At 43.0% G+C, this 27,456-nt stretch overlaps 1 protein-coding gene across 1 annotated transcript; it reads right to left on the bottom strand.

The window, feature by feature from the left end:
• Positions 1 to 1,206: 1,206 nt before the first annotated feature.
• Positions 1,207 to 26,420, bottom strand: Sbspon (somatomedin B and thrombospondin type 1 domain containing). The gene is made up of 5 exons (XM_048359062.1): positions 26,116 to 26,420; positions 17,050 to 17,244; positions 7,588 to 7,678; positions 4,196 to 4,372; positions 1,207 to 2,025 (listed from the first exon to the last, which is right to left on the bottom strand). The coding sequence occupies exons 1-5, from the start codon at positions 26,327 to 26,329 to the stop codon at positions 1,908 to 1,910; spliced, it is 795 nt and encodes a 264-aa protein (XP_048215019.1). The 5' UTR covers positions 26,330 to 26,420; the 3' UTR covers positions 1,207 to 1,907.
• Positions 26,421 to 27,456: the final 1,036 nt, after the last annotated feature.

The following is a 27,456-nucleotide window of genomic DNA, read 5'->3' as shown; positions in this document are numbered from 1 at the left end:
AAGTATATGCTGTTAAAAATGTAGTAAACATATTTCAAATTGGACTCTTAAAGATGATTTTCATTCAGACTCAAGTTTTAAAGCCTTGGAAGCCATCATGTTAAATACAAATAGTGGTAGAATTGTCATAATTAAAGCATTTGTTTCATTTACTAGTGCTAGTTTTTCCTTCATAAAAAGTATAAGATGTTAGCCAAGGGCTGGTGGCTCATGCCTATAGTCCTAGATATTCAAGAGGCTGAGATCTGAGAATCACAGTTCAAAGCCAGCCAGGCAGAAAAGTCTGTGAGACTCTTTATCTCCTATCAACTACTCAGAAAAAGCCAGAAGTGGTTCTGTGGCTGAAGTAGTAGACTGCTAGCCTTGAGCAAAAGAAGTTCAGGAACAGTGCCCAGGCCCTCGGTTCCAGCCCCAGAATTGACAAAAAAAGAAAACATATATAAAAAGTATAACACTTGAAGCAACTCCTGTTGATCTAGAATGGATAATTTTCTTTTCTTTTCTTTTTTTTTTTTTTTTTGCCAGTCCTGGGGCTTGGTCTCAGGGCCTGAGCACTGTCCCTGGCTTCTTCTTTTTGCTCAAGGCTAGCACTCTACCACTTGAGCCACAGCGCCTCTTCTGGCCCTTTTCTGTAAATGTGGTGCTGGGGGATTGAACCCAGGGCTTCATGTATGGGAGGCAAGCACCCTTGCCACTAGGCCATATTCCCAGCCCCTAGAATGGGTAATTTTTTCAATTGACAAAAACAAATTTCTTCTTCACCAAACAATTTTTTCATGGCTGGGAATGTGGCTTAGTGGTAGAGTGCTTTCCTAGCATGTATGAAGCCCTGGATTCAATTCCTCAGTACCACATGAACAGAAAAGGCCAGAAGTTGCACTGTGGCTCATGTGGTAGAATGCTAGCCTTGAGCAAAAGAAGCTTAGGGACAGTGCCCAGTCCCTGAGTTCAAGCCCCAGAATGGTTAAAAAAAACAAACAGGGCTGGGGATATAGCCTAGTGGCAAGAGCGCCTGCCTCGGATACACGAGGCCCTAGGTTCGATTCCCCAGCACCACATATACAGAAAAACGGCCAGAAGCGGCGCTGTGGCTCAAGAGGCAGAGTGCTAGCCTTGAGCGGGAAGAAGCCAGGGACAGTGCTCAGGCCCTGAGTCCAAGGCCCAGGACTGGCCAAAAAAAAAAACAAACAAACAAAAAAAACAAACAAACAACTTTTTCACACCCTTGTTAATTTCTCATTAAGAAATGCTTACTAAAATTTTAAACATCTTGCCCTGCCAAAAATTGCTTATGACAACTTGCTTAAAATAATTATGGGATAATATATGAGAAATATGTATTGAGAGGGTATATCTGTGTATGTATATATGCACATAAACATTTACATGTATGTGTACACATATACATATATATGTAGAAACTTATTTAGTTAGAGGATGTTTCAAACTTTTTATTATTCTTTAAGTAGTTGTACAAAGGAGTTCCAATCCAACATGCTAATTTCTGAGTACATTGCTTCTTTATCCATCTCACTCTCTCCAAAGTGAAAAGCTTTTTAGAGATTATGAACTGGAGAGAAATCTTATAAGATTCAGAGCAGGGGCACTTGACAGCCTACCCATAATAGACCACATGGTAATAATTCCAGTGCAGACAGACAGATGTCTCAGTCTGGGTCGAAGGTCAAAGGGATAAGACCACAGGTGTTTCAAGCATGGGTCATCAACTTAGTAGAAATTAAAAGAAAGTTACTGTGTTCCTTGAGATCTCTCCCAACAGCAGATTACGGTGATGACATAGCCAGGACTTCTAGCGAAGCAGTTTGGGAAGGTTTATGAAGCATTAAAGACAACTTAACAATATTTAGTACATTCACATACAAATTTTGAAATAGTTACTTGGCTTGCTATATAAAAATGAAACTGTGGACAGCTGGACAGGAACATTGCTCTACTCGCCGGACTTTTCTCCAGGTCCCTTGACATCGAGGATTACCAATGGCTTGCCAGTGGAGAGTCTGATTTCTGAAATAGTATTTTGGAAATGTCAGTTATGCTAAAATTGAACACAAGAAAACTCTTTATCTATGAAATTAAAGCTTTTTCAGCTCAAAGCCAGCCCAGATAGGAAAGTCTGTGAGACTCTTATTTCCAATTATATCACAGGAAAAGCCAGAAATGGCGGTGGCTCCAGTGGTAAAGCTAGCCTTGGATGAAAGGAGCTCAGGGACAGCGCCCAGGCCCAGAGTTCAAGACCCGGGACCAGCAAAACAAAAACAAAAAAACCTGTGTGTATGCAGTTTTAAGGTGAATTACAAATCAAGTTAACGAACTATTACAAATGGAGTTTCTCTTCATTAGATGTAGTATGTTACCAATAAATGCCTATTTGAGGTCATTCTCATGTTGAGTTTTGGGGGTTACTGTATCTGATTCTCCCACTTGATCTGAATATAAGCACTACATAAAGGGAAATGGAATTCTGTGTGCATTTAAATTATAAAGGTCTACACCAAATTATCCCTTTCATTCCTTTCCAAGCCTTTGATTTTATCATGAAAAACTGGGTGATGTGGAAAGAGAACAAAGCCAGATTATTAAAATTATTGTTTTTAAAGTCAATAATACCTGAGCTAGGGATTAAGTACCTTCTTTATTGGGTGCAAATTGAATTATAAATTCATTTCAAGACATAACATGATGAGGTATTCAGAAAAGCATTAAGTATAAATATTAAGTTTCATTTGATAGGCATTCCTTACCCACTTTATTGTTCATATGGTATACTCAATATAGACCACTAGGCCCAGGTGAGTAATAAACATAAGTTCAAATGATTAAATATTAAGACCTGCAATGGGAATAATGATTTCTTGGGAATATCAATGTTTTACTGCTTAATCTGCATTTTTACTAATTCCATCTGACATATTGAAAACATAATCCATGTGTGACCTAAATTGGTCCTTATCCAACAGTTTCTTCCGTCTTAATATGAATGATATTATCAGAGTCATTGATAAATAAAGCAGGATGGGTTAGATTTGTGATGGCTAAATGTTTTGGGGGTCATTTCCTTTAGAAAAATCTCCATAATTATGGAGGATTATCATCCTGCAGAAGTGAGCCAGCCACTGTCTCAAGTGTAATTTCATGCAAAAAGTGCCACTGCACAGTGGATCTGAAACAAGAATGGGTTTGAACAACCTGGACAGAGTCAGTAAACTATGAGCCCTTGTAGAGCAACTCCAGCCTACCTCCTGTTTGCAATGGACCAAACCAGAGTTGAGCTCTGATGGATCATGCCTGTAATCTTAGCTACCCAGGAGGCTGAGATCTGAGGATCTCAGTATGAAGCCAGCCCAGGCAGAAGAGTCATGAGACTCTTATCTCCAATTTACCAGCAAAAAGCCAAAAATAGAGCTGTGACCCAAATGGCAGAGCATCTGCCTTGAACAAAAGGCTAAGGGGACAGCACCTAAGCACTGAGTTCAAGCCCTAGTGCTGGTGCTGGCAACATTGATGAATTTGTCAACTAATTACTGAGAGCTAAAAGAAAATTACCAATAACAATATTTTGTGACATAGTAACAGTATATGAAGCTCAAGTGTCAGTGTCCAAACACAGGGTTTGTTGGAACAAATCCAGTGTTTACATGTGGCTGCCCTCACTCCACCCTGGCAGCGGGAGTGGCCGCAGGGTGGAATGGCTGAGTTCAGGAGGTGACAGAAGCCGTGTAAGGTGCAAAACCTAAACTCTGTATTCTGGGGAAATTTTCTAGGAAATGTTTTCTGACTTCTGACTGAAGGGAGTATTCAAAAATCTACTGGCAAGACTCTGATTCAGTTGGTCTGAAATAGGGCCAGCAATCTGCAATCTGCAATATTTTAAATCTCTAGTTCATGAGATTTGGATCAAGTGTTCTTCAGAATACCACCCACGATGGAGCAATAGGGCTTTGGGTGGTCATTTGGGAACTTTCAAGCTGACCCATTGCAATTCTGGCACAGAGAACTTCAGAGTCCCATAGTGGGAACTGAAGCCCTGGACTCGCGTTGCTGGACAGATTATTCTCTTCACAGTCCAAATTATGCCTTCATGTGGAACCTGCTGGCCAGCTGGGCCGGACACAGAGAAGACAGATCCGCAGCAAGAGTACCGAGAAAAGTCCTTCAATCAGTTTGTTTCTCTTACCCATCGGAGTCCAGGCCATCTCCTGAACAACGAAGGCTCACGGAGTTCATAGCTGGAGGCTGACAATCCACACACACTGTGTATCCTTCTCGAAGATACTGCATCCATCGAGTCAGGGGCCGGTTTTCCAGGGCACAGTGAGGCGTCAGGGACTCGGTCTTAAACTCCATACAGTAACTAAAGTAAAAGAAGGGATGATTTCACATGCTGTAACTTGAGGATATCCAATGCTGTAGAAAATCTTAGGAAACCAGGACATCTAGCAGACAGGAGCAGGGAGCATCTTCACAAGAATGCATCACGCAGATCGTGCAAAGAATTCCTTTGCAGTCTCTCATTCAGGAGCTGGCACGCACCTGACAAGAGAACCTTTCTTGTTCCTTTTCAATCCATGATTAAACTATTTTGGTTAACATGAATTTGCAGGTTTGAATAACCTGTATCCTGCTCAATCAGATCAAACAATAAATTGTGTATAAAATCACCAGCACCTGGGAGACTCGCTAGCTACTCAGGGAGTTGAGGTGTGAGGTGCAAAGTTCAAAGCCAGCCCTAGCAGACAAATCCAGAATGCTCATTACCAATTAATCCGGAAAAAGCCAGAAGTTGAAGTCAAGGCCCTGAGTTCAAGGCCTAGTATTGGCATACACACAAAAAAAGCACGTGTTTGCTGGGTGCCAGTGGCTCACCCCTGTAATCCTAGCTACTCAGGAAGCTGAGATCTGAGGATGGCAGTTTGAAGTCAGCCTGGGCAGGAAAGTCCATGAGACTCTTATCGCCAATAAACTACTCAGAACAATCCAGAGATGGCTTTGTGCTTCAAGTGGCAGAGCACTAGCCTTGAGCAAAAAGAAGCTCAGGGACAGGGCCCAGGCACTGAGTTCAAGCCCTAGGACCAGGGAAACAAGAAAAGTACATGTTTTATAGGAAATTAGCCCTTGGTAATGTTGTAGCTATTAAACAGACACACACACACACACACACACACACACACACACACACGTATTTGTATGAGTTTGAGGGCCTTTAAATATGAACCCAGGAAAGCTTCTCCTTGACACCAGGGCACGTACTTTCATGCCCCTCGAAAGTTGCTTGGGGCTTTCCCTATCTTCCTGACCCAGCCCACGTGCATGGTCTGGGGTCACATAGATGAGTCTTGAAGTCAAGCATCAAAGCTGTATTAGACATCATAAATGAAAGCAGAATGGAAGGCAAAGATACGTTGTTCTGCAACAGGTTGAAGTCACTTTATACTGAGCTATGGAAATTGATTTTTTAACTAGGTTCTGAAGACCCCAGGGAGCTTCCAGCTATGGGTGAATACATAAAGACTTAGTATTTATAAAAGCAACATAATTCTCCAATTCTCCAGAAAAATAAAACATAATTTTTAAAACCCCATCAATGTTGTAGAAAAACTTGTACTTTCAGCTCAATGGCTAGTTTCTTTCCTTTCCTTTTTTTTTTTTCTTTGTCGGTTGTGGGGCTTGAACTCAGGACCTGGGCACTATCCCTGAGTCTCTTTATGCTCAAGGCTAGTGCTCTACCACTTGAGCCATAACACCACTTCTTGTTTTTGAGTGGACAACTGGAGATAAGAGTATATACATGTATTGGAATTAGGGAAGGGAAGGGGAATATCAAAATGGAGAGACAAAGTATAAAAGTTAAACCAATGCAACAGCAATACTTACAAATATGCTGTAAACCAACTGTACTCATGGGGGGAGGGACCTGGGGAGGGGGGAAGACGGGGGAAAATGAGAGAGGAGATAACGAGTTGGATAAGAAATGTATGCACTGCCTTAGGTATGAAACTATAGCCACTCTGTACATCACTTTGACAATAAAGAAATGGAAAAAAAAAAAAAAGAGTCTCATGGGGACTCTTCTGCCAAGGCTGGCTTTGAACTGCAATTCTCAGATCTCAGCCTCCTGAGCAGCTAGAATTACGGGTATGAGCCACCAGTGCACAGCTGGCTAATTTCTTTTTAAGGATGGGAGGAAGTAATTCTGGGGATTGAACTCAGGGCCTTGCCTTCTTGCTTAGCTTTTTCAAGCTCAAGGCTAGCATTTTACCACTTGAGCCATACTTGGACTTCCAGCCTTTTGCTGACTAATTGGAGATAAGAATCTCAAGGACTTTCTTGCCTGAGTTGGCTTTGAACCTAGATCCTCAGATCTTAACCTATTGTGCAGCTAGGACTGCAGGTGTGAGCCTCTGGTGGCCAGATAATTTCTTACTGATTGAATTGTAAATTGTAACAAGTGGAAGATATTTATAAATTCTGCCACAATTAGGTTTTGCTACAGTAGTGGTTACACTGCTTATTGGTAACCTCAATAATAGTTACTGAGGTAGGAAGTTCAATAATGCAATTTCAGTCAATAAGATTAGGCAGCTGTCCCTCAGTACTGCTTTCCCATGACCTGTTTAGACCAGCCTCATGTGATGAATGCTCACATTCATGGCAAGGGAGTGGCAATGTGGAAAGTGAGCATGTAGCCAGCGTTTTATATGATGGCACAAGAAGGAGCCTCAATTGAGGCTCATTCCAGCCTTATCCATGAAGTTTCAAGCAGGAATCCTCTGAACTGATGGTGTACCACTTTCCATGACTTCATAAAGACTTACCCGAAAAGCATCCTTACTGCAACTAAACCAATAATATTTCAGCCAGTTGTCTGTGGCTCAGGTCTGTAAATCCTCTCTTCTCAGGGGCTTGAGATCTGAGGATCACAGTTCTAAACCACCCCAGGCAGGAAAGTCCTTGAGAAGCTTCTCTCTGATTAACCACCCAAACATATGGAAGTAGAGTTGTGGCTCAAATGGTAGAGCACGAACCTTAGACAAAAAGCTAAAGGACAGTGCCTAGACCAGCCCCAGTGCAGACATATATACGCATGGCCCCCTCCCAGTACTATCTCAATTTTGTATAGTGTGTTTCTTCTTGGAGATCAGAACTTGAAGAGAGATACACCTTCATATCTCCGGCTGGGGATACGGCCTAGTGGCAAGAGTGCTTGCCTTGTATACATGAAGCCCTGGGTTCGATTCCCCAGCACCACATATATAGAAAACAGGCAGAAGTGGCGCTGTGGCTCAAGTGGCAGAGTGCTAGCCTTGAGCAAGAAGAGGCCAGGGACAGTGCTCAGGCCCTGAGTCCAAGGCCCAGGACTGGCAAAAAAAAAACAAAAACAAAAACACAAACCTTCATATCTCATAAAAAAAACTTTCTCAGCTGTATGATGAACCATGTTTTACTCAAAGTTAATAGACAAGTGACAGTCTAAGAAAACATAGGTAGTCACAACAAGTTTACTCTTTTGGATAGACTTGACTGTGTGACTAGAAAAACATAATGATAATTTAAACAATACCAAATTACCCAGCATCCTCTGTGTGCGTAGACCACTGTGGAGATGCAACTTGTCTTGTTCTCTCCTTGTTGAATGCGGAGGTAGTTATAAAAGCAGGGACTAGAAAAGAGGGAAGTACAATGAATGTGTGCCACCAAAGGACTCAGACAAAGATTACACTAACTCAGTTCCATACCTGTCTAAAGATCATTTTTAAGGTGAAAAACTATGGCACACCATCAACTAGCAAGGTGAGGCTTAATTACAAGGCGCGCAGAACCAAACTGATTAGAGATTTGTGCGCATGCAGCTGGGCAGGGAGGGAACCACAGGCAAACACATGTGTCTGCAGAGATAAAATTGAGAAAGGGAAGACAGAAGCCCCAAAAGAGAAACCAGCAGGAAACAACAAAAAGATGGAAGGAAAAGCAAGGAAAAAGTGATGTTTATTGAGAAATGAGGAGAACACATCTTTTTAAAAATAAAAAGGAGAGATTTTTCTTAAAAAAGCAAAGAGGAACAATGAAATAAAAGAGTAGACAAAAACTGAGAAGCAATGGGAGAGAAAGGACACAAAGAGAGAAAAAATATAGAAGGAGAATAAAAAGTCTATCAGAAAATAGGGAAGAGAAACTATAAAACAAAACAAAACAAAACCCCAGAAACAATCGGTCACTGATGACCTGTAATAGATCATGGTTTGAAGCCAGCCCAGGCAGGAAAATCCATAAGATTCTTAACACACACACACACACACACACACACACACACACACACACACACCCCTAGAAGCAGAGGTTTTGTGTGTGTGTATGTGTTTGTGTATGTGTTCCCAGGCTTCCTGGGCCCCGGAGCTTTGCCCACCATCTAGGGTCCCCATGCGACTGCCCAGTGCCAGCCAGCGCAGCGGGTCCCCTCACAGCTTAAGAAAGTCTCTTGCAGCTTCCTTTCTTCCCTTTCCTTCTCCCAGCCCTACCCTCCCTCTGCCTCCCTGAATCAGTGAAAAGAAGAGGAGCAACCCCCCTTCCCCCATCTCCATCTATTCGTTTTATTTTTGTGTCTCATATTTCACACTGTCAAGGAAGGCATTTGCTACACTTTGCACCCCCAAGTCCTCTTGATGCCAGTCTGCTGCCAACTCAAGAAAATAGGGTGACCTTGTTCATCACTATACTTCTTACACATTTGCACACCCAATGAATAGTTGTGGGGTGGGTGAGTGGGCCACTGAATGAATGAATGAATGAAGTCGTGGAATTGCCAAGACACAGATGGCTTCTACTTCTCTGTGGTCTCCTGTTCCAATATAGCCACCCCCTCTTAGCTATGGGTGATCATTTGCAGGACCTCCCTGGAGAACACCAAAATCCTAAAATGCTTAAGACTCTTGTTCTAGTTCTTACACCATCTATGCACAATCTCTTCTCTCCTTTAAATCTTCCCTAGGTTATTCATAATACCTAATACAATAAATGCTAGGTGAACAGCTATGTTTTTGTATTGTTTAAAAAATAATAATGTGAAAAAGTTTGTACATGTTGAGCACAGACACAACTTCCCCCTGGAATATTTTCCATCTTCTATTAGTTGAATGTGCAGATTCAATGTGTGGGTGTGAAAAGCTGACAACATCAGCTTTGAGGCTGAGACGGTGCAACAGTTCTTCCTATCTTTTGTTTCAGAACCCAGATGGTCCTGAGGACGATAGATATAAGCCCATGTTGGCTTGTGAGATGCCCAAATCATCAGCATGAGCAAAGCAGTGTGAGGGCGCTGGTAGCAAAGAATCTGCTTCAAGCCTGTAAGCATGTTGGCTTTATCTGGCTCCTCACTGCCACAAGATGGCAGGCCTTAGTTCTTTTAGGTTTTTCATACTCAAGAGTCATTTTTCTATTACTAGGGAATATAAAACAAGAGCTGTCAAGAGCTGCAGATACAGTTCTTGCCTCCTGTGGTTTGGTGTCTTCATCTCTCCAACATGAAAATTATCCACTCCTCGAGTAAACCCTAGCATCCCAGGTGGTAAGGCTCCTTCTCGCTGCAGTGACATGTTTGTTTTCCAAAGGGAGTATGTCACACTTCATAAGTGCAATTGTAGCTTTTGCATTTCTAAAATTCACAGACAGAATTAAGAGGAACGAGTGAACACCTGCATCCGGATCCTTTTGTTCTTCTCAGACCCTGTAATCAGAAACAAAACACCTAAAGGCTTAGTTTTCCCACGTGTTTTCATGTCTGTTCTTTTGATATGTTGATGTAGTTATTCACGAAGAGAAGGAATAATTTGCTGCTAAATTCCAGCATCATACAATCCTGACTATAAAATGTTTGGGCTCGAAATAGTCACCATCTTATAATTTACACTCTATATGTCTTTACAAAGTTCCAAGGTAAGTTAATGTTGTCACTCAGAAAAAAATTAGGAAGTTAGGAAACAAGAAACATGAATATAGATTCTGATACAAAATCTTCAGGAAAGGCTCTATTATAACAAAATCTAAAAGCAAATTATTTTGTGTTTGTAAGTTTCTGGCCACCATGCTAAGTCACTTTCATTTTCACAGTCACTTTCAGAGATAGATCCTATTATTTCTCCAGTTCCCAAGGGGGAACAAATACAATATTCATTTTTGTTGTTGTTGCTGTTGTTGTTTTGCCAGTCCTGGGGCTCAGACTCAGGGTCTGAGCAGTGTCCCTGGCTTCTTTTGCTCAAGGCCAGCACTCTAGCCCTTGAGTCACAGCGCCACTTCTGGCTTTTTCTTTTTATGTGGTGCTAAGGAATTGAACCCAGGGCTTCATGCATGGAAGGCAAGCACTCTACCACTAAGCCACCTTCCCAGCCCCTGTATATTCATTGTATGTTAGGTAAAAACTGAACTACATAACTTGAGGGTAGGAATGAGAGGAGGGAAAACAGGGGAGAATGACGGAAAGGGTAGAATTGATCATGATGCATTGCACTCATAACCTGACATATGGGATTGTAACCTCATTGTACAACCACTTAGTTAAAAATTAAAAAGGAGTTAGAGAGGCTACAGTGGGCACAGCGTCCCATCCCATTGTGTTTCAATAGCCTGTCCATCTGCAGAGTAATTTTACACCATCATTCCCATTCTTCATTAACAACACAAACAAAAAAAAAACAACCTTCGTACAAAGATAACAATTTTATTCCTCATAAAATGGAGGCTCCATGAAGAGAAGATAGCTAGTGTATGACTAAGTAAGGCTCTCACTCCAGCAGATACCTTCTGGTTTTTTACAAGTTAACCATGTTGCGCTGGGAATATGGCCTAGTGGCAAGAGTGCTTGTCTCGTATACATGAAGGCCTGGGTTCGATTCTCCAGCACCACATATATAGAAAACGGCCAGAAGTGGCACTGTGGCTCAAGTGGCAGAGTGCTAGCCTTGAACAAAAAGGAAGCCAGGGACAGTGCTCAGGCCCTGAGTCCAAGCCCCAGAACTGGCCAAAAAAAAAAAAAAAGTTAACCATGTTCACCTGGGTGAAGTATCCTAGCCATTTAGGGAGGCTGAGCTTGGTAGGATCATAGTTGAAGGCCACCCAGGATATCCAGGCAACGCCCGCCCCCCCCCCCCCCCCGCTTTTTTTTTTTTTCAGTCATGAGGCTTGAACTTAGGTCTTGGCACTGTCCCTGAGCTCTTTCACCTAGACATGTGCCTTGAGGAAGCACGACCCCATTTCAAAAATAACAAGTCAGGAAAAAAAAAAAAGGAATTGGAGGTGTAGCACAGTGGTAAAGCACCAGCCTTGCTAGTGTGAAGCCATGAGTTCAAACCTCAGTATAGCTGAGAAAAAAATGTTTTCTATGTTCAGTTTCTGTGCTGTGCTTATAGCTGTTGGTTATGGGGAGAGAGGCAGGGGGGATGCACACCAGTAACTGGGGCTTGAACTCAGACTCCTGCTCTCACTTAGCATTTTGCTCAAGGCTGCTATTCTAGCACAGGAGCCACATCTCCACTTCTGGCTTTTTGTGAGTTAACTGGAGATGAGAGTCTGCTGCTTCAAGAGGTGATGCTCCAAACTCAGCCTTTTGAGAAGCTAGGATCATAGGTGTGAGCCACCAGTGCCTGGCTGTGGTGCCTCTTCAAAGCCAGCCAGGTACTAGGACCTTGCCTCCCTTGTCCCTGTGGGCCACCCTGGGGTTTGGATGGCTGGATCATTCCATTGCCAGGTCATCCTTCCTTCCTCCACTGTTCACGATTTCAGTAAAAAATAGACCAGGGGCCAGATGCCCTGGAGGGCTCCAGATCAGAACCACTCTTTAATATAACCCACCAATATAATGTGTAGTACCTTATACTGATCAACGATTTAGAAATTATTCCTGCCCATGTATTGTAGCATGTAGCTGATGCCCTGGGACAATGGCTCTCCATAAATGTTGCTTCCCCTTTTTTCCCCTTCCTGGCAACAATATTTAAATGTAATACATTCTTTGTTCACAGGCCATTTGCCAACATTTCTGGCAATCTATGAGCCTACCATTGTTCAGTTTTACAACAACTTCCATGGCTCTGCGCATATTTCCTTTGAACATGAAAGAAAATTAAATTTGCTTGGAGAATTTGCCCTCTGAGAGAGGCAGGGGGTCTTTTATTCTGCCAAGAGTCATTTATATATTTATACACATCCACCATGTGCCATACAAGATGATCAATACAGGTACACAGCTACAGGCAGCTGACTAGAAACATAAGATAAGAAAATGTGTATGCCCTGTTATGTACCAAAAGATTTGGGACTTTTGTATGGCCTGCAGGCCCAACATTCCTCATTCCTGAGTGTCCCAAACAGAGGGTTAGAGTGACTGTGGTTCAGAAAAAAATGAAATGAGAAATTGACAAATTGAATTTTATGCTTCCAAACTGAAAGCATGAAGTTTATGATACCACACACTGATGTCCTCTTAGGAAGAAAAAATGCACATAAACATGAGTAATGTGCAAACAAATTCAGTAATTCTGCCTTTTCCAGTTATTTTATGATGAAATATAGTCAGATGTATTCACTGAAATAGGAAAAAAATCATTAGCCAGAAAGCTTCAGTGGTATTTCCTTCATTGGCTTCAAAGGGCATTTCTGTTTCTACTTAGTCACCAGCATGTACTCACAATTTTAGCTGGAATGGTACCAGTTATCAGAAAACAATATAGGAAGAGTAAGTCCTTATAGAACCTGTAGCTGTGAGATTCGGGTTTCAGTTTTGCTACCTCTTCACAAGTGCTGTCACCTCCCAGAACTCAAACATTTTCATGGGTAAGCCAAAGATAACAACTTTGCCCTCCTTTTTCCTATGGTAAAGAAGACGGCCATCCAAAGATGCACATGACCTAATCCCCAGAACTGTAACCATGGCATTCCACGTGGCAAAGAGGAATTAATTATAGATTGAATTACAGCTGTTACTCAGCTAAAGTTAAGATCAGAAAAATCTCGTTGACAAGGAGCTCTTGGGATCATGAGATCATGTGAGAGAAAGATGTGGCTAGAGAAGAAAGGAGCAGAGAGACTTGACAGTGCTAGCTGTGAGCACTGGGGAAGAGGCCACGAAGAAAGGAATGTGGTCGGCCTTAGAAAAGTGTAAGGCAACAAATTCTCCATTCTAGCCTGCAGAAAGAAAGGTAGCCCTGTTGATATCCTGATGTTAGCCCAGGAAGACTCATTCATGTCTGACTTCCAACCTGCAGACTTGAAAGATAATCACTGTATGTTATTTAGTTTACTGATGTCCTACTCATTTGCTAACTAATGTTTTAGAGATTGTAAAAAAATCTTAGAAACAACAGTGTTCTCAGTGTGTTCTCTAGAACCTATTTTCTTAAGAGCAATTCTCTCTCAATTTTAGCATCTTTTCCTATTTTAGTAGATTTAGAACTTCTTAATTCATCAAATCCTGATTCCAGTAGCACTGAACATTCTCCTTCCTCAGTCTCTATCCTTTCTCTCCTGTTTTACTACAAGCAGCAAGAAGAAACCACACTAGAGTTGCACCCTCAACATTTTGCTTAGATAAATATTCGCAGCTCAGTATCAAGGTTCAGTTGATCATTCACAAGTTCCATTCTCCACATACTGCAGGATACAATCTACTATATTTTCTGATCTTATGTATTAAGGACCTCATTTATAAGCCTGGCACCAGAGGCTCAATCCTGTAATTCTAACTGCTCAGGAGGCTAGAATCACTGTTCAAAGCCATCCTGGACAGACAAAGCTGAGAAACTCTTATCTCCAATTTATCATCAAAAAACACAAAGTGAGATTGTGGCACAAGTACAAGCCTTCAGCGAAAAAACTAAAGGAAGGTGTGAGGACTTGAGTTCAAGCCCCAGTGCCTGTTTAAAAAAAAAATCCTGTTTATCTATAAAATGGCAAGGGAATGAGGGTTCTCTCTAGAACCTGCATAAAGAATATAAATTTTTGCTGAAACCTGGTTATTAGTACAGGTAGGCCTGTGTTGAGATTCTATCCCACAGAATTGTAGGGTGTGTTTTAGGCCACTAAGTTTCTGACAATTTGTTGTGTCAGCTCCAAAAAACCAATACACTCCTTTGGAGACTGCTATAAAGGCTAAGCCAATAACACTTACACAAACTCTCTGCCGTGCAAATGTCAGGGATCTACTTAATGTCACTCACAGCTTTCCTGGGTAAATGGAGACTGCTTGCTTCCTCTGGTCCTTTTAGTGGGGTATAGTGGAAGGACAGCAAGATAGATAATTTGGGATCATTTGTAGGAGGGATGGCCAGCCAGAGAAGAAAGGAGTGGGCATGACCAGGCAGAGAGGAGACTCCCCCCACAAGAGCGAGGCATGTGCTAGGTTTGCCCAGCGCCACACTGTCCCACAATCACACTCTTTGGTCATTTTCCATAGCATCCTCTTCTTGACCTTGCCACAATATCCTGTTGTAAAAAGACCCAGAGATCAGAAGGAGAGCTTGGCAGCCTGGGGAAGCAGTCAAGGGCCTAGTGCACTGAAGAAACGCTTCCTGACAGCCAGATACCATACAGGATCAGAGCGGATTCTTTTCCTGTCGAGTTGACTCCAACAGCTACCAAGAAAATTCGTAATTCATATAGTAATCTCCTCCCAGAACCTCAGTGTTGGTTGTCCCCTAAGATTGCTTCTGTAAGCAACCACACTGGAAGCAATAAATTATTTCTTTGTATGGTTAATGTGATGGCTGACTCATCATGAGGCTCCATCTCACCCCTCCCTCCACTACAGAGTGATCTTTTCCCATCACAAATGTGATTACAATGGTCCCTGCAGAAAATACTTGGACTTTCCACAATTCTTCAGAAAATGTCCTAAGGCATTTTCTGTGTCTCCCCATCCCCAACATATGACAGCCTTGCTTTGGAATCTCAAATGACTCTTGTACTTTCCCAATATAATATAAACAAGCCATGGATGGTCCCCAGCTTTGATGGTCACTGCAGGCTAAAACCCTTTCTATTAAAAATCTGCTTTAAAAAAATCTGCTGGCACCAATCTCAAATTTTCACAGATGCAGTTATTTTAAAAATAACCCACAAAGCATATTATTGGCCATTTAGGGCCTGCTTGCTTTGCAGTACAGTGACCCTATATCCAGGATCCACTGTCTTGATTTGACACAGCCTTTTGTAGTTCTGCCATTTGTAGTTCTGGAATCTGCTTGTGCTTCTGAATGCTCTCCCCTCTACGCTGAGAGTTCTGGCACCATCTTCCCCTACTGCATGGTACCCCCACCCCAGCCAAGCCTACCATAAGCCTCGGGACACCCTCACATTGTGAGAATTTCCCCTTTCATGTCACTTGTCCAAGCACTGCCCAGTAAGGCCTGCAGTATTACCGCCTTTTATGACCATGTCTCTGACCTTGATCGGCCTTGAAATCCCTCAAAGCCCCTACACCTGACCACTGGGTTTAACTATTCTAAGTCTGTCTGAGCTGCTCTACTTTCTGAGCCCTGTCTCTAGAGAAGTCCTTACTACTCCCTACCTATTTGCTCAGAGTTCCATGGGCAGCTTTCTCATTTGCTACCAATATTACTCATTACCACAGCTGTAATTTTCTGAGATTAATTTCCTATGATAATCTGATATTTGTGTCCTCTCCACTAGGTACTGAACTGCATGATAGCAGGCTCTGGGTCATCTTCCTCTCCTCCTAGAGCCCTGGCATCTAGCCCATGCCTGGTATCAAATTGGTTCTCAATAAATATGGAGTAAAATAGCTTGATAAAGATTATGTTGATGTGACATTTTCAATGTTCCTATTAAAAAAACAACATCTGGTCTTTGTTATCCTGAGCAGTCACTGTTTTGCCCTATTATCAACACACTGACACTGGCTTTTTCTTCTTCTTTTCGAGGCTGTGGAGACCCCAGCTCATTCATGACCCAGCTCCTAGCCCCTTCATTGTCCTTTCCATAACCTCAGTCATCTTTCCTCCCTCCCTTCTCTCCTCCCCACCCCCTCTCTGAGACAGAGGCCTGACTATGTTGCCCAGCCTGGCCTCCAACTGCTAGGCAAAAGTTATGTTCCCACCTCTGTCTCCTAAGTAGCTAGGAGGAGGAATGTGTTTGGCACTTTATCCAGCCCAAGAAATGCTTTCAATTCAATTTCAAATCTGGCCACAGCAGCCCAGTCCAGTCAACTTAAGAGACAAGCGTTTCTAATAATCTTTTTTTTTTTTCTTTTTTTTTTTTTGGCCAGACCTGGGCCTTGGACTCAGGGCCTGAGCACTGTCCCTGGCCTCTTCTTGCTCAAGGCTAGCACTCTGCCACTTGAGCCACAGCGCCCCCTCTGGCCGTTTTCCATATATGTGGTACTGGGGAATGGAACTGAGAGCTTCATGTGTAGGAGGCAAGCACTCTTGCCACTAGGCCATACTTTTTTCTGGCCACTAGGCCAGCCCTTTTTTCACTTTTTTAAAATCACTTTTTCTATCAGTCACACTTGTGGGTGTGCAACAATAAGGCATAAATTAAAATCCTATTGGAATCACAGTGAAAATAGAAAGATTATTTTGCTGTATTTAACTCCTCTGTCACCTGCATGATTGGTTCACAAAAATGCACATGCATGTGAGGGCTAAGGGCTGCAGTTCAATAAAGGGGGGGGAGGAGTGGGGGAGAGAGAGAAAGAGAGAGAGAGAGAGAGAGAGAGAGAGAGAGAGAGAGAGAGAGAGAGAGAGAACATGCACCGTGTCTATGTGGTTTATTATTGAATGCATACACAAAGAAAATGAGCCATCAGGTTAAAAATTACCCTGAGGGAAGGGAGGGCTAGGCATCGGGTCACTAGTTTCTTTATGAAGCGTTTCCTGAGCTTCCTATCTGCTTGGGGCAGAGCGGCCCATCCCACTCCCTGCAGCATGTGGAACTTTCCCTGGACAGCACATGGCCTTTTATGGAATGAAATGGCCAAGATGTCATCAAAGATAACAAAGACAGACACCAGGAAGACGTCAATACCAAAGGAGTGCCCGCAGTCCTGGCCCTGCGACGTGGAGTACTCCAGGCAGCCGGCTCTCTCTTCCAGGGGCGGACAGGGTGCCCCACCGTTCAGGGGCTCCTGCTGCACCACGCGCCTGCGCACGCGCGACGTTGGCCTGCACTGGCCTGCACAGCCACTCCAGGGGCTCCACTCTCCAACAAAGCAGGGCCGAGCTGGAAAACAGCAGAATAGGTCGCTCACCTGAGTAAACCCACCTAATCTGCCAGGTGGTTCCTGCCAACACAAACAATGGAGGTTAACCCAAGTCAACTTCAGCTTGATCGCAGCCATTTATCAGGGGACTGCACAAAGCAGGTCCTCCACCTGCCCGGATGGGTAAGTGATAATTAAGTACCTCTAAGAGGCAGGCGGATACACTGGGATCCTAAGCCAGATTCACACACCCAAATAAATTCCTTTAGTCTACTTCCTCATATTCCCAAAGACATCTTTTGTTTTGTCCTTGATATTACTTTATCTGTGCCTGCTTACAATATTATTTTCTTTTGCAGATCATCTAGTGGACATACATATTTATGGAGTACAGTGTGCTCTTTAAGTATATGTATGCAACAGGTTATGATCAGAGCTAGATAATTGTCATGTCCACCACCTCAGATTTAGCATTCCTCTGTGCTTAGAACATTCAGCAGCAGGGCACTGCTGGCTCCTGCCTGTAATCCTAGTTACTCAGAAGACTGCAATCCAAGGATCGTGGTTCAAAACCAGCTCAGACAAACAAATCCAAAAGACTCTTATATTAACCACCAAAAAGCAGAAGTGGAGCAGTGGCTCATGTGGTAGAGTGTCAACCTTGAGCAAAGAACATAAGAGACATTGTTCAGGCCCTGAATTCAAGCCCCAATTCCAGCATCAATCCTCTCCCCAATTAAAAAAGAAAGAAACCACACTTGAAATCTTCTCTACCAGCAATTTGAAATACACAACTTATTATACCAGTCATCACCCTACTGTGCTGTAGAGTATTATTTTTTTCCTTAACTATATCCATATATAGATAGTCATTTTCTCTCCATCCCCTCTACCCCTCTACTCAGGATATTTATTATTTAACAATAATGTATATTCATATATGGATAATATAGGGAAAGGGGAAAAAAGTATAAAGAAGAAAATGTACTTCATCCATCAATAAATCACTTACCCAGGTCAATTTTTCTCAGCAAATGTACTGACACATGACTTAAGGCCACACACAGGGTCCGTACACTCTAGGCTTCTCCTTCTTAGTCTGATCTCATCCTTCCTGGCTCATAGACTCATAAACTGTGGAAGCTAGAGTTCAGAGATGAGCAGCCAGCAGCCATGAACAGAGAGAGAAAGTCAGGCAAGACTAGATTTGGTTCTAGTCTTGTTCTAATCAGTACATGTACACACGTAGTATATGGTAGAGCTCTGCTGGTTTTTAGCAGCCAAGTCATGTGCTAGATTGTTCTCTAGAGTCAAATGACCTGTCTTAGGATCCCCCTGATGGACAAAGCCAGCCAATCTCTCATTGACTCAAAAGGCTTTTGCTAAATCTGAAGATGGAATTCAGACTGCGCTTTTCTTACCCATCACTATCAAATCAGTTGGCTTTGTTATTATTCCATTGAGAGCATAATGAATCATTTTTAAAGATAGTAATGAGTTTTTATTTTTAATTAATTGATGGATTAGCTAATCAATTAACTAATGTGTGTTTGTGAGGGAGTCTTATTATGTTAGTTGGGCCAGTTCCATCTCCTGAACTCAAGCGATCTTCCCACCTCAGCCTCTTGAGCACCATTGAGTACAGATGTGCCAACTTGCCAGTGTGTAATAATTTTTAAATTGAGTTATTTCTGGAGTTTAAAGAGAATATAATGGGATAAAGAAAAAGAAGACAGAATACTTCTATACCAAATAGTAAAACTTTCATTGCCACGAAGTAAGAGCCACTTTTCCTATTACCTTCATATTTCAAGTTCTTGGTATTTTGTGCCAAAAATCACTCTGACTTCTTTCCAACCTTGATTTGTACTTCTATCAGTTTGTATGTGAAAACTTGTTTTGCCTACCAGCACATTCTAGTTTAGGGTTTGTGGTCTGAGAAAGACATATTTGGTGGCACATAGCTTACTCTGACATGAAAAGGATCACAGACAACATAACATGTCAGTAATTTTAAATTTCCAATGCAATTTTTATTACGGTTAAGCAGTTACACAAAGGAGTTTCAATTCAATAAGTCAGCTTATGAGTACAAGGCATCGTGATCAATGTCATCTCTTTCACCATTCCTCTCCCACAATTCTATTTTAAGCATGATTTTTTCCTTCACTTTAAAATCTATTGGTCTCAAAAGCCAACTACCCTAAAAATCAAGAATAAGCTATATTAGTGTTTATTTTTTATCTGCACCCATAAATCCCTTGGAAAAGTCAATAACAGGTCACTTTTTGCTCTGCTCACCTCTTGTTGACCCCTTCCTTTTTATTTTAATGATACCATTACTTCATTGACCCATTTATCCAAAAGACATCCAGACTGGAAGCTAGTTTGAGGACTCCTCTGTCCTTAATTCTGTCAATACAAAACTTCTTCATCCCTGAGTCTAGATAGTCTTGCCCTGACGTGTTAGACCTAAACAATACTTGATACTTTTTCTGTCAGCCTTAGGGCTTGAACTCTGGGCCTGGTCACTGGCCCTGAGGTTTTGTGCTCAAGGCTAGTGTTCTACCACTTGAGCCATAACTCCACTTCTGGATTTTTGTGGTTATTGGAGACAGGAGTCTCACAGACTTTCCTGCCCAAGATGACCTCAAACTGCAAGTCCTCAGGTCTCAACCTTTGGAATAGCTACAGTTATAAGAGTGAGCCAACAGCTCCCCGCAATATCATATTTGTAAAAGCATTTTTCCAATGTTAATATTAGGACTATAATATAAAATTAACCATAGTATTAATATAAATTTTTAGTAATATTGCCTTCAGTTTGCCCTATCTGTAAGATAAAAGGTCATATTGGAGAGAACTTTCTGACTAAATTTAGCCTCTTAGGAATTCTTCAACATACATATTTCTTGTCCAATATTTATTTTGTTTGGTTTAGTCCCATTGTTAAAATCCTCAAAATTACAGACTCATTACATTAGTTGTTGTTCTTGTTGGCTATGTTTGTCCATGGCAGAAAGCTATTTCCTGTTTTTCCAATCTATGACTTCAAGAGCCCCATAAAGAACCAGCCACAGTGGAGCAGTTATAGTCCCAGCTACTAGGAATGGAGGCAGGAGGATGATCATTTAAGCTCAGGAATTTGAGACTAGCCTGACAACTTAGTGAGACTCTGTCTCAAGAAAGTAAATAAAATAAAATAATTAAATAAAAAAGTAATGCCTGTAAAGAGAATCAGGAAGTCCAGGACCAAGACTTAAATCTTTATGACTTTATTATAAGATAAAATGGGCAAAATCTCATATAGAATTATATGAATAAAAGAGTTCCAGAAAATATTTTTATGTGTTGGTAGGTTAATCTCAGGTATTATCTTCTACACCAAGTTGTTATTCTTTCTTTATGTGTAAACTTTTGCATTGGAAGTCATCATAGATCACAAGAAATCTTTGGTCACAGAGGTTAGGGGAAACACAGGAATTTCCGACAGATTTATTACCACAAGTCATATATTACAGCTGGAAGACACACGTTTCCTTTTGAACTATTCCATTAGCATTGTCCTTTTCCTCACTGGAGCCTGTCTAATTCATATCTGTATACAGCATACCAAAATTAGTCTTTCTTCAAAAGCTTTCTCAATCTTCATATCTAACTTTACCAGCTGTTCAAGGAAGCTGGTAGCTTGTGTTACCTGGGCAGCTAGAGGTAGGTCTGCCCTCGACTCCAAGCTTGTCACAGCTTCTCAACTGCTCATAGGATTCCATGACATCATCTTATCCCATGCAAGGGAAAGAAGGCTAGAATTAATGGATGCAGGAAGTTCCTCAAGCTTTTTTTCTCTTTTTTTCTTTGTTTAAACTCAGATTGGGTTTCCCCAGAAGAAATCCACATCATGACATGTGGATTTGAAAGCAAGTCATGTATTGGGAGGTGATTCCAGGCAGCACCAGAATGGAATGCAGCTACAAAGTAGATATCTAGGTTGCTACTAGAAGGTTGAGTAGGCACCTCCAGATCTCAGATGACTGGGAAGTAAAATAATAGTTCAGAATCTAAAGTAAAATGAGCCCTTCTTGACTTACCAACTCATCTACCTCAAGAGCTTTCTGGTTCTCATAAATCCCTAAACTTAGCCACAGGGAAGTGACCAAGAATAGAAATGTAAGCTATATATGTCTGTGATGAACCAACACATAAGAGGGGAACATATTTTCCCATGATCATACAGTTTGGAAGCAAGTCATATCCAAGCAAAATTACCTTAGAAGATAGCATTATTGGGTGGAGGGGAGGGGAGTGTTTTCTTTGTAAACTCATTTCATTTGGATTTCAAAGCATATTTATTTTTTAATTTAAATTTGTATCTGCTTTTTTGCTACTTTACATGATGTGTACAATTCTATTTATCTAATGAATTTCATTGTCTTGCTAGCATTTCATGATCTACTTAATGTCTGCCAACCATTCAGGACTAGATAACACAGAAATGAAAATATTTAATCATTTCATTAAAGCTTTCAATTAGACCCTTGGGCAATACAGTGTCATTTGGTTCTCAGAGAACCTGTGACAGGTTGTACAGAAAAAGAACAGATGACAGATATTTAAAATTGTGTTACCATGACATGTTTATGAGTATGCTGGGTGTGTGTGTGTGTGTGTGTGTGTGTGTGTGTGTGTGTGTGTGTAGGAATGGTTCCATTTTCCTTCCACAGAATGTCAAGAAGTAGTAGCAATGCACAAATGGGTATAATTGTGGGTGAATAAAGTATATATAGAGTATTTCCATAGAAACTATTATGACTATTTGAACTTGATGTGAGTTGGTTGTGGGTGGCCCTAGACATTGAAGTGGCAAAGAGCCAAGAAAGTAAGGCTAGATTACAGAGGGGAATGCTTGAATCTGTGATTAGCCAAGGAGACATTGCTACAGGAAAACAAGAACAAGGCTTTAATGTTAAAGAAGAAATAATCCAAACAGTAGCTATAAAGTGAAGTATTCCTTCTTGAATAGAAGCTTAATTTGTTTTTCTCTGAGGGCTATGTATATGCATTCGTGTGTGTTGATGTGTGTGTGTGTGTGTGTGTGTGTGTGTGTGTGTGTGTGTGTTTGGCATCATCAAGAAAGGCCTTAGAAACACCTTTTCTTGCTTATTCTTTGGTACCTACAGAGAATACTGTGTCCAGTTCTCTTGACACAACTCATCAAACTGTGAGTGGTTCTGCAGAAAATCCATCAATAACTCCCAAACAAAAGGTGTCTGTGGAAAGATAAACTAGAGTACCCCTTGCTGCAAGTCACTGCCAGGAGTGAAGGGGACATTTGGGAATTCTATGACCACGAGTGGTACAGAGAAAATATACTCAGACTCCCTGTAACCATCTTTTGAAACTCGTGACAGGGAAGTTGGGATCAAATAAAAGAGACTACCACTTCACACCACAGATAATAAAATGAAAGGAACTTGTTTCTTTCAAGATGTACTGGCAGAGGATGTCAATGGATTGGAAAGGATTTGAAGGACATGTGGCTACCAGGAGAAGCTAGATGCCCTTAAGTTTAAGGCACAGAAAGCAATGTTCCTTCCAGGGGACACCTTCTGGATTCCTCATTGCCCGGAAACCATGCTGGCCTGAATTGAGAATACCTGTGCTTTTGGCTCTAGAAGCCTCTGATTTGCCTCTTTCGCCTTGCTCTTTCCCTCCTTCTCTGGACCCTCACATGGTGTTTTGGCTTCTACCTCATAATATGAGCAGACTAAGTCTAGTCATGTTATGTAGGGAGGACTTGGCCAATGCCTTTTTATTTATTCCTTTGTGCATTCAACAAATATTTATTGAGTACTTAGTGTGTGCCAAGCACCAGATAGCAAATAAAAAATTATCACAGTGTTTGGAAGCAACAACAAATGACAGAGCTGTGACAAGGCAAGGAACAGCAAACGTCAGGAGAAAGTACATTGCTGAGGAAAGAACTCTTCTTATCAAGAGGAGTTTCTAAACTGGACACTGGCTCCTCATTCCATTGATCCTAGCTACTCAGGAGGCTGAGATCTGAGAATCATAGTTCAAAGTCAGCCAAAGCATGAAAGTCCATGAGACTCTCACCTCCTGTTAACCACCAAAAAGCTGGAAGTGGAGCTATGGCCCCACTTGAGCAAAAAAGCTCAGGCACAGCGCCCAGGCCCTAAATTCAAGTCTTAGGACTGGCACAAAAAATAAAATTATAAAAAATTTTAAAAGGCTCTAGAGAGTGCTTCTTGTCATACTGTCAGGGTTCATTAGAAAGCAAGCTCCTCTCAACACACTTGCCTCTCCTTTCCCCACTTGTCTAGAATGCCTCAGTCTCTTCAGAGCTGGCAACATTCCCTGTCTGTCCTGCTCACTGCTTTAGTCTCTGGGCTTGGCACAGTTAATCATGACCCTTTCAGTGACCCCTTCTGCTGGTGACCTCTCCATTACTATTAAGAATTAGGTTGTCCAGAACTTCCTTTGCAAAGCCTTCCTTGAATGCCTCAGTTCTAGGTTTGTCCTCCCAGATCACCTATTTTGGTAATAATTCTCCTTTATCCCCATTTTCAGTTTCAGGAATCTACAGCAAACCATTGTGTGAAAATATGAAATGCAAAAATTCCAGTAATAAGTAATTCATAAGTCTTAAACTGTACATTGTTCTGAGTAGTGAGATAACATCTAATATTATCCTACCCTCTCTCACTTTGGATGTGAATCATCCTTTTGTCCAGTGTTCCAGTGCTGAATAGGCTACCCTACCACAAGCCACTCAGTAGCCATATTCTTAGTTATCAAATCAACTGTGGAATATCTGCAGTATCTTTCATGTTTAAGTAACCTTTACTTCATAGTAGGCCTAAAGCATAATAGTAATTGTGCAAAGGCAGTAATGGGGCATAAAACATGGGAGGATAGTAATGTGGATAACCATATGACAGCATTGCAGTGATACAGGAAAAATCATAATAGATGTAGGGTTAGTACTATCCATCATTTTAGGCATCCACTGGGTTTTCTGGGTATGCATCACCTGCAAATAAGAGGGGACTACTGTATTAAGCATGTTACACCTATTTTTGCATGAGTTCAGGTTACACTAGGAATTCCTAGGGAGCAGAGTCCCCTATCTGCAATATCTTTCCATCTCTATGCACAGACCTGGATATGTTATCAGTACTACATAAATCCTATGATTCTCTTTAAAATATAGATAAGCTTCTTGTGAAAGAATCACTATGGGAGTGGCAGCTAACTTGAATTATCCAGGTCAGGAAGCAAGCGTTTTAGAAGGTGGTGAGGGAGTTCGGGAACATCTGGTTTGAGGATGTTTCATTTCCTGAATAACTGCCTTTCCTACCTTAATTTAGAGGTACACTACCATACTCTTTTGGAGCAGAACCTACAAGGAAGTATATCAAAAAGAAAATCTCTATTCACAAGGTAAATCATTAGCTCTCAACCAGAGTCAACAAATCAGGGTTTGTGTTTCTTTTTAGCTTCAGGCCCAGGCATTGGCCAGGGGCCTGGGAGCCCCTTCCTTTAGCAAAGGGCAGAAGCACTCATCCCTAGGTGGTCTCCGGTTTGGGGGGCTCTGAGGATCCCATGCTGGGATTCTGGGGCTTGAATAGGTGTGGGCTCACATGAGGTGTGGCCCCAAGGGGCAGTGTGACTAAGGAGCAGTGCCACTTTGACTTCCAGAACTGGCTTTTCTCCGATGGACATGCTGGTTCTTCAGAACTGCACTCACCATTTCTTCCCTTACTTTTTTTTTTTTCACTCATACCTGGTCTCTACTGTCGTTGTGCGCCACCCCCCCCCCCCAGTCATATATCAGGGAGACCACGCCCCTTTGTTCTCTGTGTTCTAGGCTTGTCTCCTTCAACACTATTTGTTCAAGCTCTGACCATCTCCCTGCGAATACCAATGTTTTATCATTTCTAATCGCTATGTAGTATCTTCCCTTACTTTTTAACTCAATCAAGCCAGCATTTATGCTCTCTCTAGAGGGGAGAGGTTCTGTGAGCTAATGTGGGAAAGACTGACTCTAAAGGAAACCAGCAAGATTCAAAACACAAAGGGAGCTGGTCCTGAATCACACCTGTAATCCTAGCCACTCAAGAGGCTGAGAGCTGAGTATTGTGGGTCAAAGCTAGCTCAAACAGGAAAGTCTCTGAGACTCTTATCTCCAATTTAGCCACCAAAGAAGCTGGAAGTGGAGCTGAGGCTCAAGTAGTAGAGTATCAGCTATGAGCAAAGCAACTCAGCAAACCCAAGACTTTGAAATAAAATTCTGATGCTACATGGATAGACTTGAATCCTAAGAGCACACTGAGCTGAGCTATGGAATGGAGCCCAGAGGTGAGGAGACCTCAGTTCTCCAAGAATTTGCTCTCTGGAGAGCTTCACACATAACCCAAAGTGGGAGAGATCCACTTTTCTTCTCTGGCCACCATTCTCCAGTTCCAAAAAAATCCCTAAGGGTTGACTGGATCTGGAGAGCCTGGCCCAGGGGCTCCGCCCTGGCAGCCTTCAGTGACAACTTTCCAGAACTATGCAGCCCTACCTAGCAGGAGCTCCTGAGTCACAGCGGGGATCTCAAACTCCTCGGAAGGATGAGCAGAAGCCCAGGCTCCAGCCAGCTGCTGGGGAGGGGTGCTTCGGACATGTAGACGCCGAGGGGGCCTAAGTCGATTGAGCTGGGTGTACTGGATGGAGGTGCTGAGATGGGCTGGGGCGGGTGGATTGGACGTGCTGGAATGGAAGGGACTGGGAAGCATCTAGCTTTGGGGATGCAGACCAGTGCCTAGAGCCCTATGCCAGTTGGCTGTGGGCGAATGGCTGGTGTCCCTCCCGGGGGCCCGGCCACCCACCTGGGCATGCCCTGGCGTAGTCGAAGCAGCAGTCCCCAGAGAGGCGGCAGGCTTGGTCGCAGAAGCAAGTTCCGTAGACCCTGTCCAGCCTCCAGCCGCGGGCAAAGCAGGCTGGGTCCCGGCCTGGGCAGCAGCGCCCGGCCTCAGCGCAGCCCGCGAAGGCCCCCGGCCACAACCGTGCCAGCGCGCACAGCACCATCCACAGGGTCCTCATCGCGGAGCTCCGGCGGCACCTGCCGACGCCACTGCCCCTGCGGACGAGCGCTCCGCTCCGCACCAGCCCCGGGAGCTGCCAGAACCGTCCGAAAAGCACCGACGGCCCGGCCCGTGCTGCTCCCGCCCTCGGTCCTCGGCCCTCGGCCCTCCGCCCTTCCCCGCGGCCCCTCCCCAGCCTGGCCGCGCGCCCGACGGGCTCCGAGCGGGTGGCCGCCGTGGCCCCGGCCCAGGTGGGACGCGCCCACAGTCGGCGCTAAGGCGCCACCCACTCCCCGCTGCCAGCCTGCCCGCCAGCACCCCAGCCCCGCGGGACCACGGCCCAGGGGTGGGGGAGACCGGAAAGCAGGTGCTCCGAGGGCGGGAGACGGGGTGTGGGGAGCAGGGTTCATCCAGGAGCCTGGCCAGGAAAGACATTTGTTTTCCTGGCTCCAAAGTTGGCTTCTTTATCTGTAGGGTCCAGTTAGGGGTCGCTGGACCCGGCACCAAACCGCTGTCACCAGCACCCACTGTGACCCGGGGCAGAAAACTTTCTACAACTCGCTGAGGCTCCCACGGACCCAGAGAAGAGGAAATGAATTGGAGACACTTTTTTTTTTTTTGCTGCAACTTACATTGGGATTTTTCTGCCCCAGAAAAACGCCACTCTAAGTGACACTTAATGATTGTAAAGGATAAATACGAAATTTAAATAACCCTGTTTCCTGTTAAAGCTGATTTTCCCCAAAGTAATCCCCTTCAATTGCATCGTAGAAATCAGTCCCTGGTTGCTTTCTCGAACTTTTTACTCAAGGCTAGCATTATACCACTTGAACCACAGCTCCACTAACAGCTTTTTTTTGGGGGGGGGAGTGGGGGGGACGGGGGCGGTTAATTGAAGATGAGTCTCTCTGACTTTCCTACCTGGACTGGCTTCAAACTGTGATCCTCAGATCTCTGCCTCCTGAAATAGCTAGGACTACAAGCTGAGCCACTAGTGGCCTGGAGGGTTAACTCCCATTTTAATAGAGTATTTGCTGATCTCTGGGGTTTTTGTTGTTTGTTTACCGTTCCTTTTCTTTTGTTTTTGAGGGACTGGGGGGTGGAACTCAGCATGTGAACACAAGCTTTCTGCCTTTTTTTTTTTTT

This window comes from Perognathus longimembris, chromosome 12 (genome assembly GCF_023159225.1).
Source record: "Perognathus longimembris pacificus isolate PPM17 chromosome 12, ASM2315922v1, whole genome shotgun sequence".
NCBI classification, from domain to species: domain Eukaryota; kingdom Metazoa; phylum Chordata; class Mammalia; order Rodentia; family Heteromyidae; genus Perognathus; species Perognathus longimembris.
Note: the sequence above shows the minus strand (reverse complement) of the source record. Positions and strands in the feature narration are given on the sequence as shown.

Excerpts from the sequence above, each read along its gene's own strand:
- Sbspon (XM_048359062.1), bottom strand. The coding sequence starts at position 26,329 with ATGAGGACCCTGTGGATGGTGCTGTGCGCGCTGGCACGGTTGTGGCCG. Across the intron at positions 7,679-17,049 it reads GGACTGCGGGCACTCCTTTG|TCCCTGCTTTTATAACTACC; the intron begins GTATTGACGTCT and ends CCTCTTTTCTAG. Across the intron at positions 4,373-7,587 it reads ACGCACACAGAGGATGCTGG|TTACTGTATGGAGTTTAAGA; the intron begins GTAATTTGGTAT and ends CTTTTACTTTAG.